This window comes from Entelurus aequoreus, linkage group LG10 (assembly GCF_033978785.1).
Source record: "Entelurus aequoreus isolate RoL-2023_Sb linkage group LG10, RoL_Eaeq_v1.1, whole genome shotgun sequence".
NCBI lineage: Eukaryota > Metazoa > Chordata > Actinopteri > Syngnathiformes > Syngnathidae > Entelurus > Entelurus aequoreus.
Window position 1 is genome coordinate 38,059,473 of NC_084740.1, and position 15,171 is coordinate 38,074,643.

Sequence of the window (15,171 nt, forward strand, 5' to 3'; positions counted from 1 at the left end):
ACAATTACATTTTGAAACATAGTTTATCTTCAATTTCGACTCTTTAAAATTTAAAATTCAACCGGAAAAAAGAAGAGAAAAACTAGCTAATTCGAATCTTTTTGAAAAAATTAAAAAAAAGAATTTAAGGAACATCATTAGTAATTTTTCCTGATTAAGATTAATTTTAGAATTTTGATGACATGTTTTAAATAGGTTAAAATCCAATCTGCATTTTGTTAGAATATATAACAAATTGGACCAAGCTATATTTCTAACAAAGACAAATCATTATTTCTTCTAGATTTTCCAGAACAAAATTTTTAAAAGAAATTCAAAAGACTTTGAAATAAGATTTAAATTTGACTCTACAGATTTTCTAGATTTGCCAGAATAATTGTTTTGAATTTTAATCATAATAAGTTTGAAGAAATATTTCACAAATATTCTTTGTCCAAAAAACAGAAGCTAAAATGACGAATTAAATTAAAATGTATTTATTATTCTTTACAATAAAAAAAAGAAATTTACTTGAACATTGATTTAAATTTTTCAGGAAAGAAGAGGAAGGAATTTAAAAGGTAAAAAGGTATATGTGTTTAAAAATCCTAAAATCATTTTTAAGGTTGTATTTTTTCTCTAAAATTGTCTTTCTGAAAGTTACAAGAAGCAAAGTAAAAAAATTAATGAATTTATTTAAACAAGTGAAGACCAAGTCTTTAAAATATTTTCTTGGATTTTCAAATTCTATTTGAGTTTTGTCTCTCTTAGAACTAAAAATGTCGGGCAAAGCGAGACCAACTTGCTAGTAAATAAATAAAATTAAAATTAGAGGCAGCTCACTGGTAAGTGCTGCTATTTGAGCTATTTTTAGAACAGGCCATCGGGCTACTCATCTGGTCCTTACGGGCTACCTGGTGCCCGCGGGCACCGCGTTGGTGACCCCTGGTTTAGTAAGTATTAGAGATGACAATAAATGCTTTAAAATGTAATATCGGAAATTATCAGTATCGGTTTCAAAAAGTAAAATGTATGACTTTTTAAAACGCCGCTGTACGGAGTGGTACACGGACGTAGGGAGAAGTACGGAGCAGTTGCGTCTCCCAGTCATACTTGCCAACCCTCCCGATTTTCCCGGGAGACTCCCGAATTTCAGTGCCCCTCCCGAAAATCTCCCGGGGCAACCATTCTCCCGGATTTCTCCCGATTTCCACCCAGACAACACTATTGGAGGCGTGCCTTACAGGCACTGCCTTTGCGTGCCGGCCCAATCACATGATATCTACGTATTTTCACACACACAAGTGAATGCAATGCATACTTGGTCAACAGCCATACAGGTCACACTGAGGGTGGCCGTATAAACAGCTTTAACGCTGTTACAAATATGCGCCACACTGTGAACCCACACCAAACAAGAATGACAAACACATTTCGGGAGAACATCCGCACCGTAACACAACATAAACACAACAACAAATACCCAGAACCCCTTGCAGCACTAACTCTTCCGGGACACTACAATATACACCCCCGGTACCCCCTACCCCGCCCGCCTCAACCTCCTCATGCTCTCTCAGCATGTCCTAAATTCCACGACTGTATATATCGGTATCGGTTGATATCGGTATCGGTAATTAAGAGTTGGACAATATCGGACATCCCTAGTCTTTGGTATGACTCGGCCGGGGTTTGAACCCACAACCTACCGATCTCAGGGCGGACACTCTAACCACTAGGCCAGTGGTCCCCAACCACCAGGCCGCGGCCCGGTACCAGTCCGTGGATCGATAGGTACCGGGCCGCACAAGAAAAAAAAAAAAATAAAATAAAAATAATTTTAAAAAAATTTAAATTTATATTTCTGGTTCCTACATTATATATCAATATAGATCAATACAGTCTGCAGGGATACAGTCCGTAAGCACACATGATTGTATTTTTTATGACAAAAATAAATAAATAAATAAAAATACCAAGAGATGGGGCCATAGCACAACCATGCTTGTATATGCTTGTTATTTTTTGTTTAAAAAAAAATAAAAAATTGCAATCTGGCTGTCAGCGAAGAAAAATCCATAAATTAGCCGGACCGTTTTATTCACCGCAGGGTTCAAAGCGTAGGAGAAAAGTAGAAGCTTGTAGTCTGTATTTATGGTACTCACCACTGCCCCTCAGGCTGTAGTGCGGTATTGCAGGTTGTTAACAACGTTGTGTTCTCTAGAAGGTGAACACAAGGTGATGTCTGGATCAGACACGCCCCCTTCCAACGCCTTCCACCATGTGACCACCGAGGAATCCCCGCCTGCGTCTGTGTCAGATCCGTCGGCGAGTGACGGCCGCCGGGACCAAGATGGCGACCTGCCAAGGGGGCGTGACCGGTGAGTGCTTTCGGAGCTGGACCGGAAGACCATGCGGTCCTGACATGGCCGTCTCACCTCCAGGCTGGAGAGCCGCTGGCTGCTGTGGCACGCCTTCATGAAGGAACACGCCCACGTGGACGCTTGGCTGCGATTGGCCGAACAGGCCGTCGTCTCCCAGAGCTGGACCCGGGTCACGTACACGAGCGCTGAGGAGGAGCTGAGGAGGTTAGAGGTGAGGAGAACGACATCACCAAGCAGCAAAAATGTTCCGCCCTTAACATCCTGGGCCTGGAAAGCAATTATGACTTGTAGAACCACGCAGAACTTTCCGTGTGTGTGTGTGTGTGTGTGTGTGTGTGTGATCACAGAGGCTGCGTTGCGAGGCGGGATCTCGGCTGGTGCAGTTGGACGGGATGACCCAGAGGAATCGAACGCTGACTCTGCTGTTTCAGGGCGCCATGCGGGCCCGTCTGCTGGCGGCGGCGAGGGAGTGCGGCCAGCGATGGGACAACGTCAACGTCCAGCTGGAGTCCATCACGGCACGGCTGCAGGTCAGAACTTGTGCACCGCGAGTCCGAACCTGAAGAACAAAACCGAAACCTACAAAACTCTTCCAGAAGTTTGTGCGCCAGTGGGAGGAGTTTGAGACGGAGAGGGAGGAGCTCGCTTTCTGGTTGGCTGAGCTGGAAGTCCATCTAACGCAGGTCCAACACCTGGCAGGGAACACCTGTGAGAAGCTCAAACAACTACAGGTGTGTGTTGGCGCTCACCATAACATATTGTTAAGTCACGGGTGTCAAACTCAAGGTCCAGGGGCGCGCCACATCGTTTTATCTGGTGCTACACAGCATTTTATATAGCCCGCCACATCATTTTATCTGGTGCTCCACATCGTTTTATCTGGTGCTCCACATCATTTTATATGGAGCGCCACATCATTTTATATTGCCCGCCACATCATTTTATCTGGCCCGCCACGTCGTTTTATCTGGTGCATCACATTTTATCCGGCCCGCCACGTCATTTTATATTGCCCGCCACGTCGTTTTATCTGGTGCGTCACATTTTATTTGGCCCGCCACATCATTTTATATGGCCCGCCACATCATTTTATATGGCCCGCGCCCGCCATGTCGTTTTATCTGGTGCATCACATTTTATCTGGCCCGCCACGTCATTTTATATTGCCCGCCACGTCGTTTTATCTGGTGCGTCACATTTTATTTGGCCCGCCACATCATTTTATATGGCCCGCCATGTCGTTTTATCTGGTGCGTCACATTGTATCTGGCCCGCCACGTTGTTTTATCTGGTGCGTCACTGTGTTTTACTCGGCACTCCCCATCGTATTATCTGGTGCGCTACATGGTTTTATATGGCCCGCCACGTCATTTTATGTGGAGCGCCACATAATTTTTTCCTGGTGCGCCACATCAGAAGCCTGGAAATAATATGCACCAAAGTACTATACCGTTTCCTACTAAATGTATAAATTTTTTTACATCTCGACAGAAAAAATACATACAATTGCATATCTTTAAAATGTTAATATTATCTAATAGTGCAACAAATTTATTATAACACGTTACAAAATGTTATTTATTTTATTTTGGTTGACGATTTTAAAAGCAAGTCATCCATCAAATTGTACGGTGTAAAAATGACAATACAGTTTACAGTCAAATGGCGAACGAGCGACCAATTTTTACAGTAGTTTTGACGGCATATTACTGTAAATAAATGTAAACAACAGTAGAGAAAAGGGTGGAGTGCCATCTGCGGGTTGGGGAGGAGATCTTGCCCCAAGCGGAGGAGTTCAAGAACCTCATGGTCTTGTTCACGGGTGAGGGAAGAGTGGGTCGTGAGATCGGTGCGGCGTCTGCAGTGATGCGGATGCTGTATCGATCCAATGTGGTGAAGAAGGAGCTGAGCCGGAAGGCAAAGCTCTCAATTTACTGGTCGATCTACGTTCCCATCCTTACCTATGGTCACGGGGAAGACCCAGGACACGTTAGGAAGACTATGTCTCCCAGCTGGCCTGGGAATGCCTCGGGATCCCCCCGGGAGGAGCTGGACGAAGTCTCTGTGGAGAGGCAAGTCTGGGCTCCTCTGCTTAGGCTGCTGCCCCTGTGACCCCACCTTGGATACGCGGAAGACTATGGTTGGATGGAAAAAGAGTAGTGTCCGTAAAAAACAGTTTATAATAAAATGCACAGGCCGATGTGTAAACAAAGAATGAAGTAAATCCTTATCATACTATAATATAGATCAGGGGTCACCAACCTTTTTGAAACCAAGAGCTACTTCTTGGGTACTGATTAATGCGAAGGGCTACCAGTTTGATACACACTTAAATAAATTGCCAGAAATAGCCAATTTGCTCAATTTACCTTGAACTCTATGTTATTATTAATAATTAATGATATTTACACTTAATTGAACGGTTTAAAAGAGGAGAAAACATGAAAAAAATTACAATTAAATTTTGAAACATAGTTTATCTTCAATTTTGACTCTTTAAAATTCAAAATTCAACCGAAAAAAAGAAGAGGAAAAACTAGCTATTCGAATCTTTTTGAAAAAATTCAAAAAATAATTTATGGAACATCATTAGTAATTTTTCCTGATTAAGATTAATTTTAGAATTTTGATGATATGTTTTAAATAGGTTAAAATCCAATCTACACTTTGTTAGAATATATAACAATTTGGACCAAGCTATATTTCTAACCAAGACAAATCATTATTTCTTCTAGATTTTCCAGAACAAAAATTTTAAAAGAAATTCAAAAGACTTTGAAATAAGATTTAAATTTGATTCTACAGATTTTCTAGATTTGGCAAAAAAAATTTTTTTAATTTTAATCATAACAAGTTTGAAGAAATATTTCACAAATATTCTTCGTCAAAAAAACAGAAGCTAAAATGAAAAATTAAATTAAAATGTATTTATTATTCTTTACAATAAAAAAAATAAATTTACTTGAACATTGATTTAAATTGTCAGGAAAGAAGAGGAAGGAATTTAACAGGTAAAAAGGTATATGTGTTTAAAAATCCTAAAATCATTTTTAAGGTTGTATTTTTTCTCTAAAGTTGTCTTTCTGAAAGTTATAAGAGGCAAAGTTAAAAAAATAATGAATTTATTTAAACAAGTGAAGACCAAGTCTTTAAAATATTTTCTTGGATTTTCAAATTCTATTTGAGTTTTGTCTCTCTTACAATTAAAAATGTCGGGCAAAGCGAGACCAGCTTGCTAGTAAATAAATACAATTTAAAAAATAGAGGCAGCTCACTGGTAAGTGCTGCTATTTGAGCTATTTTTAGAACAGGCCAGCGGGCTACTCATCTGGTCCTTACGGGCCACCTGGTGCCCGCGGGCACCGCGTTGGTGACCCCTGATATAGATGTAGAAGTGGCCCTGAATGAAAGCCAGTTTGATGCCCCTGGTCTGGTCTACACAGTCCTTACAGCAGCGCCTGTGCGTGAACTCCGGGCGGGTCAACAGCCTGCTGGAGCGTGGCGAGGCGCTCATCCAACTCAGCGAGCCCTGTGATGCGCAGCGTGTGGAGCGCCACCTGCTGGATCTGCTGAGGAGCTGCAGTCACGTGTACGACGACATCGGACGCACGCACACCCGGCTGCTCAGCATGAGACTGGTGTGCACTCAGTGACCACACGCTCGTGTGTGTGTGCGTCTTCATCACGCTCGTCTTCCTCCTCCAGGTGTTTGAGGATGACATCATGCTGACTCCGCCTCCAGATTCCGGCTGTCCGTCAGAGACCCTGTTGGAGGGGGACCTGCCAGGCGGTCCTAAAGGTGACTCGGTGGTTGTTGTCGCCGTCGACCACCTCAAACGTCTCACTCCGCCATCTTGCCCGCTCAGATCTACGTCCTCCGTCTCCGCCTTCCCACGAGCACCTGGGACTGGAGTGGGACCCCTCGGTGGATGTCGGACGGTCCGTCTCCTGTAGCGGCGACTCCTGCTACTTCAGCTCCTGCACAGGTGGGAGGCGCCAGGATGGGGAGATGACGTCGTTAGTCACTTCCTGCTTGACGAGGCGGAGCTACGTCGGCTCCCTCAGCTCCGACTCCAGCAATGACGCGGTCAACCAGGAGGCAGAGCCGGTGAGTCACATGGACACGTGCCGGCTGGGAGGTGCTCAGAGACGCGTCTCGTCTTTGACTCGCAGGACTGGGACGCCTCGCCGCCGCATCACAGCGGGAAGGCCGCTGCTCGCCATCCCTTGAGCTACTTGGCGACCTCCACACCGGAAGAGAAGAATGGCGCGTCCGTCGGCTTTGACGGTCGCGTGAGGGCGTGGCTCGGAGGCCAGAGCCCCGCCCCTCTTTCCTGCTGCAAAGCTGTGCAGACTGATGGACAGGTGGGTTGCATCATCACTAGGGATGATGTTCGAAACTGGTTCTCCCGGTTGTTCGATAAGAAAAGAACCGATTCCATGGACTCGAATCCCTTTTTGAGAACCGGTTCCCGTTATCGAGGCCACTTTAGTAAAGAAAAAGAGTTGGTTCTTTATTCGAATCCCTGGGAACGAATCCCGTCCCACAAGAAATGCCCTGTGGGACATCACAGGAAATGACGTAGCTCAGTCTAATGACTGAGCTACGTCATTTCCTGTGATGTCACACAAGCAGCAAAAATAATGGACCGGAAAAAACGCCTCAAGGCATTGCTATTCACCTATAGTGATCACAGAGACCAGTTGTTTTTGTGTTACTGAATATATTTGTTTTTCTGAAAAATCCCACTTAATATACTTTGGGTAACAACAGTCAATATTTATTTATTTATTTTTCTTATAAAATAAAAGTGAGCTTTTGTTAAACCAAATATTGTTTTTTTCCATACACAACAGCCCATCTGGATTCGATAAGAGAATCTATAAGGAATCGGTTCGATAAGAGGATTCGATAATGGGCTCGAACTCGATAATTTCTTATCAAACATCATCCCTAATCATCACCACCAGCCAATCAGCTTCTTTGTAAATGTGCAGTACTGCCACCCCCCCCAGAGGAGTGGAGTGGAACACATTTAGGTACTCTCTTCCTTCTGGCCGAGTACTGATCCGAGTTACTTTGTGTTCCCGTTACCTTTGATTGGTGGGCGGAGCCTCCTAGCCCCCTGATGACGATGATGAATGTTGTCACAGTTCAGTGCCGCCAACAAACTGGATCCTCTGCTTCCTGGCATCGCCGACAGTCCAAGTTGCCACGACAACAACGCCCGTGTCCCGAACCCCTGGCCGGATTGGACGAGGGAGTCACAGGTGAGTCCATTTAGTGATGATGTCATCATCAGTCAAAACAAACAGGAAGTGTTGTTGTTTCAGGCTAGTAGTGAAGAAGAGGAGGAAAAGGTGTTGCGTTTTGATGAAGCCGCGGGTCTTCTTCCCAAACAAAGGTGACACACACACACACACTTCTATTATCCATCATGGTCACCATGTTCCAACGTTCTTGAAAGAAAACTGTCCTTTTTTTTTTTTTTTTTTTAACATTTGGCTAGAGATGTCCGATAATATATTTTTTTGCCGATATCCGATATTGTCCAACTCTTAATTACCGATTCCGATATCAACCCATACCGATATATACAGTCGTGGAATTAACGCGGCGGGGTTTGGTGGTAGCGGGGGTGTATATTGTAGCGTCCCGGAAGAACTAGTGCACTGCAAAAACTGCAATCTAAGTAAGATGAAATATCTCAAATAAGGGTGATATTTGCTTATTTTCTGTCTGATAAGATAATTCTTCTCACTAAGCAGATTTTATGTTAGAGTGTTTTACTTGTTTTAAGGGTTTTGGTCCTAAATGATCTCAGTAAGATATTACAGCTTGTTGCTGAGATTCGATGACCTATATTGAGTAAAACATGCTTGAAATTAGAATATCAACTGTTGCAAAGCTGTGTCATCAACACTCACAAGTATAAAACTGCTTTTTTAAAGTAATAATTTCTTATTTCAAGCATGAACAAAAAAAATCGCATATCATTATGTCAAAATAATGGCACTAGCATTTACTTCATTTAAGAATATTTTTCAACATATTGAGCAAAAAGGTCTCTTTTTTTCCTACCAAGAAAAGTTCACTTGTTATTAGTGAGAATATACTTATTTTAAGGTATTTTTGGGTTCATTGAGGTTAGCTAATTTTACTTGTTTTGGAAAGTCTTTGAAAATTTTCTTGTTCTATTGGCAGATAATTTTGCCTAGTTCAAATAAAATACCCCTAATTTTTGTATTTTTTTTTCTTGTTTTTGAACACTGACTTTTTGCAGTGTGCTGCAAGGGGTTCTGGGTATTTGTTCTGTTGTGTTTATGTTGTGTTACGGTGCGGATGTTCTCCCGAAATGTGTTTGTCATTCTTGTTTGGCGTGGGTTCACAGTGTGGCGCATATTTGTAACAGTGTTAAAGTTGTTTATACGGACACCCTCAGTGTGACCTGTATGGCTGTTGCATAAAGCCGTAGATATTATGTGACTGGCAGTGCCTTTAAAGTTTATTGGCGCTCTGTACTTCTCCCAGCGGCGTTTAAAAAGTCACAAATTTTACTCTTTTAAACCGATACCGATAATTTCCGATATTACATTTTAAAGCATTTATCGGCAGATAATATCGGCAGTCCGATATTGTCGGACATCCCTACATTTAGCCTATTATTCACAAACCCTGTGTGAGACAAGAACACCTGTCTTTCCCTTTTCTCTGCCTTCTAAATTATGAAAAACTGCTAGTATGAGGTGGCATACAATGCAGGTAATTGGGGTACGATCTATTCTACCTCTAAAAAAAAAAACATGCTGGAATGAAGTTACAGGCACCTTCATCTTTCCGGACTATAGAGCGCATCAGTATATAAGCCGCACCCACAACATTTTTAGGGAAAACCAATATTTTTCAATATATTAGCCGCACCGGACTATAAGCGGCATCACGTTGTGAGATGAGTTATTCAGACAGACATATTCTGTAAATCTTATTTATATATCTTATTTGTTTCCAAATGGTGTCTGTAACACAGCAGTAAAACGGCTGATCAAACAAAACAGAAGTCTTCATCATGGACCCACTAGCTGAGGAAGCTAACTCTCCAATCACCTAAACAGACTCAGTAACTCCACGGTGACGTTTTGCTGAATTTACAAAACTGAAACAATACAAGCAGAATGCTCTTGTAAGTTAATAATACTAACACAGACACTTGTAAACGTGTTAGCATATTAGCTGATACTAACGACGCTAGCTTGATTACATTACAATAGCAGGTACAAATATGCATGAAAACACTCCCACAGACTTCACACATGGGACGCTTTAGTAAGTATGAAGAGTTTGTTATATTGTAAAACTTACAAACGTTGCTTGGAGTGACGAATTAAGAATCCATACGAGTAAAAACGCTATGGACGGCTGGAAGACGGAACTGCACTTTCGGTTGAAACCACTAAATAATAGGGGTGTAACGGTACGTGTATTTGTATTGAACCGTTTCGGTACGGGGGTTCCGGTTCGGTTCGGAGGTGTACCGAACGAGTTTCCACACGGACATATTAAGTAGCGTAATGCACGTTGTGTAAACAATGCACACCGAGGCACAACACACGGCATGCTAGCAGCTAACGGGCTACGATAGACTGACCATACGTCCTCTTTTCACCGGACATGTCCTCTTTTGCGGCGCTGTCAGGGCGGAGTTTCTTAAATGCTTCAAATGTCCGGCATTTTGAGTTAGGGTTGCGTGTATTTTCAATGTACGTTCAGGGTTAAGAAGGGGTTAAAAACAAAACAAATTGTGCGCGCGGCAGCATTGGTGAGGGAGGGGCAGAGACAGAGAGAGCGAGAGAGTTATGATAAACGCGCATGCGTTGCCAGGCTCTGCTTTTTATCCATAGATTTATCACATTTAATTTTGTATTATCTATAGCAGGGGTGTCAAAAGTGTGCCCCGGAGGCCATTTGCGGCCCACAGCTAATGTTTTAAAGGCCCACGGCACATTCTAAAAATACTGTTAAAATAAACAAAAACATAACAAAAGTGAAATAAAAAAGCTTAAAGATTAAATGTAATTTAGAAAAAGTTGCAATGTTGACTAATAAAACAAAGCTGTTTTTTTTCTTTCAAACGGTCATTGCTCAAAACATAATATTGAATCAAAATCAATGTTATTACGAATTATTGACCTATCCAAGGTTCCCATTACTTCACATCAAATATTCCACTAAAAAATATTTTTGGTGGAAGATTTTGCAAATTTGGTAAATAAATAACCCAAAAATGTATATTTTGTTGTTTTCTTACTGTACCGAAAATTAACCGAACCGTGACCTCTAAACCGAGGTACGTACCGAACCGAAATTTTTGTGTACCGTTACACCCCTACTAAATAGTAGGACACCGCAGCTCCTGCAGTGAGCGAACTCGTCCAAAAGATGGCGCCATAGCACGGACAATACCACCCCTTTTTCAGTGTGTTTGTTGTTGGGGTTTTTTAAACTATTTGCATGATAGACGCTAGCAAAGAAATATCTACAACTGAGCCGCACCGTTGTGTAAGGCGCAGGGTTCAAAGTGTAGGAAAAAAGTAGTGGAATTTACAGTATTTTGCTTATTTTCTTCCCAGAGCGCATAGCAACAAGCGCTACTTCTGTCAACAACAGTGAAGAGAGCACTTTCTGTTAGCTGCCAATAACGAAGAGCTCTTGCTAAATGTTTGAAATAAAAACATAAAACGCTGACTTACAAAGTTTGCTAAGATGGCGACGGACGGGATGGCTGTATCTTTCAGCACTTGTACTCTCCTCGAGCTCCTCGATTTCGAATGAACCTCACTCCTCTGATGAAAAATGCTTCCTAGCGATGTTGCGTCCCGTTTGTTGTATCGTGCGTGTGTCAAGGTCGACCAACTTCTTGACGTTGTCGCCGCAATCTTGGACCAACCAGGTGAGGCGCGTGATTTTTAAAGCTAGCGTTAACTTAGAAGCAGCCCAAGCTCCTTTTTTGTTTTTACGGGCTGCAACCAATGTTTTCAGCAGCTCAAGCTAGCGAGGAGCAGTGTGAAGAAGGCAACGTGTCACACGCCAGAAAAGTAGTTCCTCTGCGTTAGCTCATACAATAATGAACACAGCAAGTGTTAGCAGTTTTTTTTAAAGCGCTTTATAGGCAAAATGGTGAATCTCCGTTGTTAGCTGCCTCTTACTAGCCGTTTTTTACTATTTAGGACGCACCAAAAAGAGAAAGACATGTTCTTGTAAATACCCCCAAAAAGTGCAGTTTTTTTTAAAGCCAACATTTCTGATCGGCTTTAACGCAGTACCGCCCCCCGTGGTTTCTGCCAGTACTGCGGCGTCTGCTATGTTTCCACCAGCTAGTGATGAGAAGAATGCGTGCAGATATAAACGAGCCTTTATAAGAATGTTTAGACGGTCACTAATTTGCCGGATGCTTGCGGAAGCGCGCAGAAGAACAGAACGCACACTGTGACGCCAAACAAACGCGTCTTTGATGGTGTGTGTGTGTGTGTGTGTTCTTGTATTTCTACCCTTCTTGAGACATCAACAAGGAAAAGTACCTTCTATATGAGGACCGGTGAACAAGTTAGGACCGAAATCATTGTCCCAATACGGAAAACCATTGCATCTAATAGAGAGCCAAATACCAGAGTCCGTGAACATTGCTCCAAAGTCAGGATTTTTGGTTGATTTAATGTGCATACACAAGTAAACATTTACAGGTGCAAAGGCAGCAATATATGATAGAACAAGACGGCAGCTAAAGAAGGACTTCCCTATGAATTATCCCCGAAATTTTTTTACCACTAAGACAACCCACATGTGACCATAGGATGAACAAATACACTACGGTACTAAGACTTTAGTGGCCATTAACAGTTAGCTTCTATAGCTGGGTTGCCCAAAGTGCGGCACAGGGGCCATCTGTGGTACGTGACTCCTTTGTCATCGGCCTTCAGCACAAATAGAGAATGTCTCATTTGCACCCCTGGTGGTGAAATCTATCAAAATGAGGGCGGTCCCAAAAAGGAGGGATTTTTCAAATTGACTGTTGTCTGTTTTAAAAGTGCTCCCCCTCTGGTCAACATGCGTAAGAAATTAAATGCACCCCCTTTGGATAAAAAGAATAGAAAAAAATTAAATAAATATGTATATAGAGACGTACTGTAATAATTTGAGGTAAATAATGAAGATTAAAAAACAAAACAAACATTTTTTACTGAAAGCAGTCTTTTTCTCACAATGTGTTGACTTTTTTCTTATAAAATTGGGAACAATTTCTCATTCTTTGTTTCTGTAATATTTTCTCGTAAAATTACTTTTTTATGTAAAATTAGTACTTTTTAATACAAAATGGTGACATTTGTCATACACAATTCTGACTTTTATCATATTGCCAATTTTGTTGTTGCTCTTGTAAAATACTGACATGTATTGAGTAAAATTATGACTTTTGTCATAATTTTGCAGAGTAAAATTACGATTATTATGACATTTTTAAGTTTTCTTATAAAATTGAGACCTCTGTCGAGTAAAATTACGACTCTTCCTAAAATTTCCAAAATATTAAGCTTTTCTTGTAAAATTCCAACTTTTATCATAATATTTGCACAAATGTTCAGTTTTTCTTGAAACATTTTGACATGCGTTCAGTAAAATGACGATTTTTATTATAATACTGCCAAAATTTTAAGTTTTACTTGTGAAATTGTGACCTTTTTATTGTGAAAATCCAACTCATTTTTCACAACAAGCTTTTTTATATTTGCATAGTAGTATGTATATATGTCCATACTTGCCAACCCTCCCGATTTTCCCGGGAGACTCCCGAATTTCAGTGCCCCTCCCGAAAATCTCCCGGGGCAACCATTCTCCCGAATTTCTCCCGATTTCCACCCGGACAACAATATTGGGGGCGTGCCTTAAAGGCACTGCCTTTAGCGTCCTCTCTCACCTGAAAAGGAGACTATTATATATGTCTCTGTTATCCATAGATTTATCTATAAGTAGGCAGGCACGGAGCTATTTCTCAGCGTGTGTTTATTCCAGCCGGCACGTTAATACACTGACACACAACATCCGGATTCCCATCATGCATTGCTTCAAAACTACGGCAAGTAGTAATGTCCAAAAACATAACAGAGACGAAGTAGAAGAACGAACAAGAGACATGGCGACGACGCTTGAAAATGATTGGAAAAAATACAACTTCACCTACGATATTACAAAAAAAAAAAAAAACTTTACCTACAGTATTACAAAAAAAATATAAAACTTTACGTACGGTATTACAAAAAAAATATAAAACTTTACGTACGGTATTACAAAAAAAATATACAACTTTACCTACGGTATTACAAAAAAAATACAACTTTACCTACGGTATTACAAAATAAAATATACAACTTTACCTACTGTATAACAAAAAAATATACAACTTTACCTACGGTATAACAAAAAAAAAATACAACTTTACCTACGGTATTACAAAATAAAATATACAACTTTACCTACTGTATAACAAAAAAAAATACAACTTTACCTACGGTATTACAAAAAAATAAAACTTTACCTACGGTATTACAAAAAAATATACAACTTTACCTACGGTATTACAAAAAAATACAACTTTACATATATATATATATATATACATTATATATATATATATATATATATATATATATATATATATATATATATATATATATATATATATATATATATACAAAGAAATACTTGAAAATATATACAACCCCTCACCCCCATCTCCCGAATTCTGAGGTCTCAAGAAGGTAACAAATACAATATGTGTGTGTGTGTGTGTGTGTCTGTGTGTGTAGTTGTTCGCGTGGATGCAAAGTGGGGTAAAAAAACAAGTCCTAAGTGTAATAAAGTCCAGCTGTCGCATAAAATTTAACTTTCAGACGTTAACATCTCCACCCAGCAGCAGCAGCAGCAGCAGCAGCAGAGGGGCTCCTTGGGGCCCTCCACCCGCTCCGGCTCTCGCCCGCCTCCTGCTCGTCGCCCTCCTCGCCCTGCTGGCCTGTGTCCTCTGGTGCTCCACGGAGCCGTCGTGTCGCCACGGCATCAGCCGGACGCAGCGCAACTTCCACCTGAGCTACGTCAACGGAGCCCCGCCCACTTGAGACGAAGGACTTTCAGCTGTCTAATCAGCCAATTAGCGTGTGTAATAGAAAGTACAAAATGGAAGACATAAGCTGATAATGCTAATTGTTAGCCAACTAGCTTACTTCAAGAATTTTTTTTTTTTTATTAGAAGCTGTGTTTTGTAAAATGTTTTTTGTACGAAATATCGAATAAAATGTACAGTAAGATTGCTTTAATTGGGCTGACCATATTATGAAATCCCAAAAAGAGGACACATATGCGTGCCAAGGCGGGCAGCACGCCAAGGCCGGGACTAGGTGAACATTTGCCAATGATACTCCAACTTGCTTTATAAATATATTTATTTAAATAAAGCATTTTTTCTCCTCTGTTGACAGCAGTGTTGGTGCTAGGAATTTTCCAAATGGCCTAGGACCCCATCAAGTCATAAAAATGGGGTCCCACAGTAAATTTTTGGGGCCCCACTTTTTTGTAAGCGTTTTGAAAACAAATGATAAATGTATGCATTATCCTGTTATATCTCACATTCTATATTGTGTTTTGGAAAAAAGGTTGTCATAAACATTACTTAATTCATTAAAAAAAATAATAAAAAAATACAATTTGTATACATACGTAAATGTATTCAGTTATAAACATTTATTCACTTTCCTTCATGGA

The 15,171-nt window shown here is 40.9% G+C and overlaps 1 protein-coding gene across 6 annotated transcripts in view; it reads left to right on the forward strand.

Annotated features, from left to right (window-relative positions):
- Nucleotides 1-14,726, forward strand: part of LOC133658575 (nesprin-2-like) — a 25,682-nt gene extending 10,956 nt beyond the window's left edge. The window contains exons 2-12 of one of the 6 annotated variants that reach the window (XM_062060757.1): nucleotides 2,204-2,360; nucleotides 2,424-2,574; nucleotides 2,711-2,893; nucleotides 2,960-3,094; nucleotides 5,807-6,001; nucleotides 6,069-6,162; nucleotides 6,230-6,471; nucleotides 6,537-6,728; nucleotides 7,518-7,634; nucleotides 7,698-7,768; nucleotides 14,324-14,726. In XM_062060757.1, the coding sequence (XP_061916741.1) occupies nucleotides 2,221-2,360; nucleotides 2,424-2,574; nucleotides 2,711-2,893; nucleotides 2,960-3,094; nucleotides 5,807-6,001; nucleotides 6,069-6,162; nucleotides 6,230-6,471; nucleotides 6,537-6,728; nucleotides 7,518-7,634; nucleotides 7,698-7,768; nucleotides 14,324-14,528 (1,725 nt within the window). In that variant the 5' untranslated portion in view covers nucleotides 2,204-2,220 and the 3' untranslated portion in view covers nucleotides 14,529-14,726. Of the gene's footprint in view, nucleotides 1-2,203; nucleotides 2,361-2,423; nucleotides 2,575-2,710; nucleotides 2,894-2,959; nucleotides 3,095-5,806; nucleotides 6,002-6,068; nucleotides 6,163-6,229; nucleotides 6,472-6,536; nucleotides 6,729-7,517; nucleotides 7,635-7,697; nucleotides 7,769-14,306 lie in introns of all 6 variants that reach the window. The other 5 variants (XM_062060759.1, XM_062060760.1, XM_062060761.1 and 2 more) reach the window with 5 other exon arrangements.
- Nucleotides 14,727-15,171: the final 445 nt, after the last annotated feature.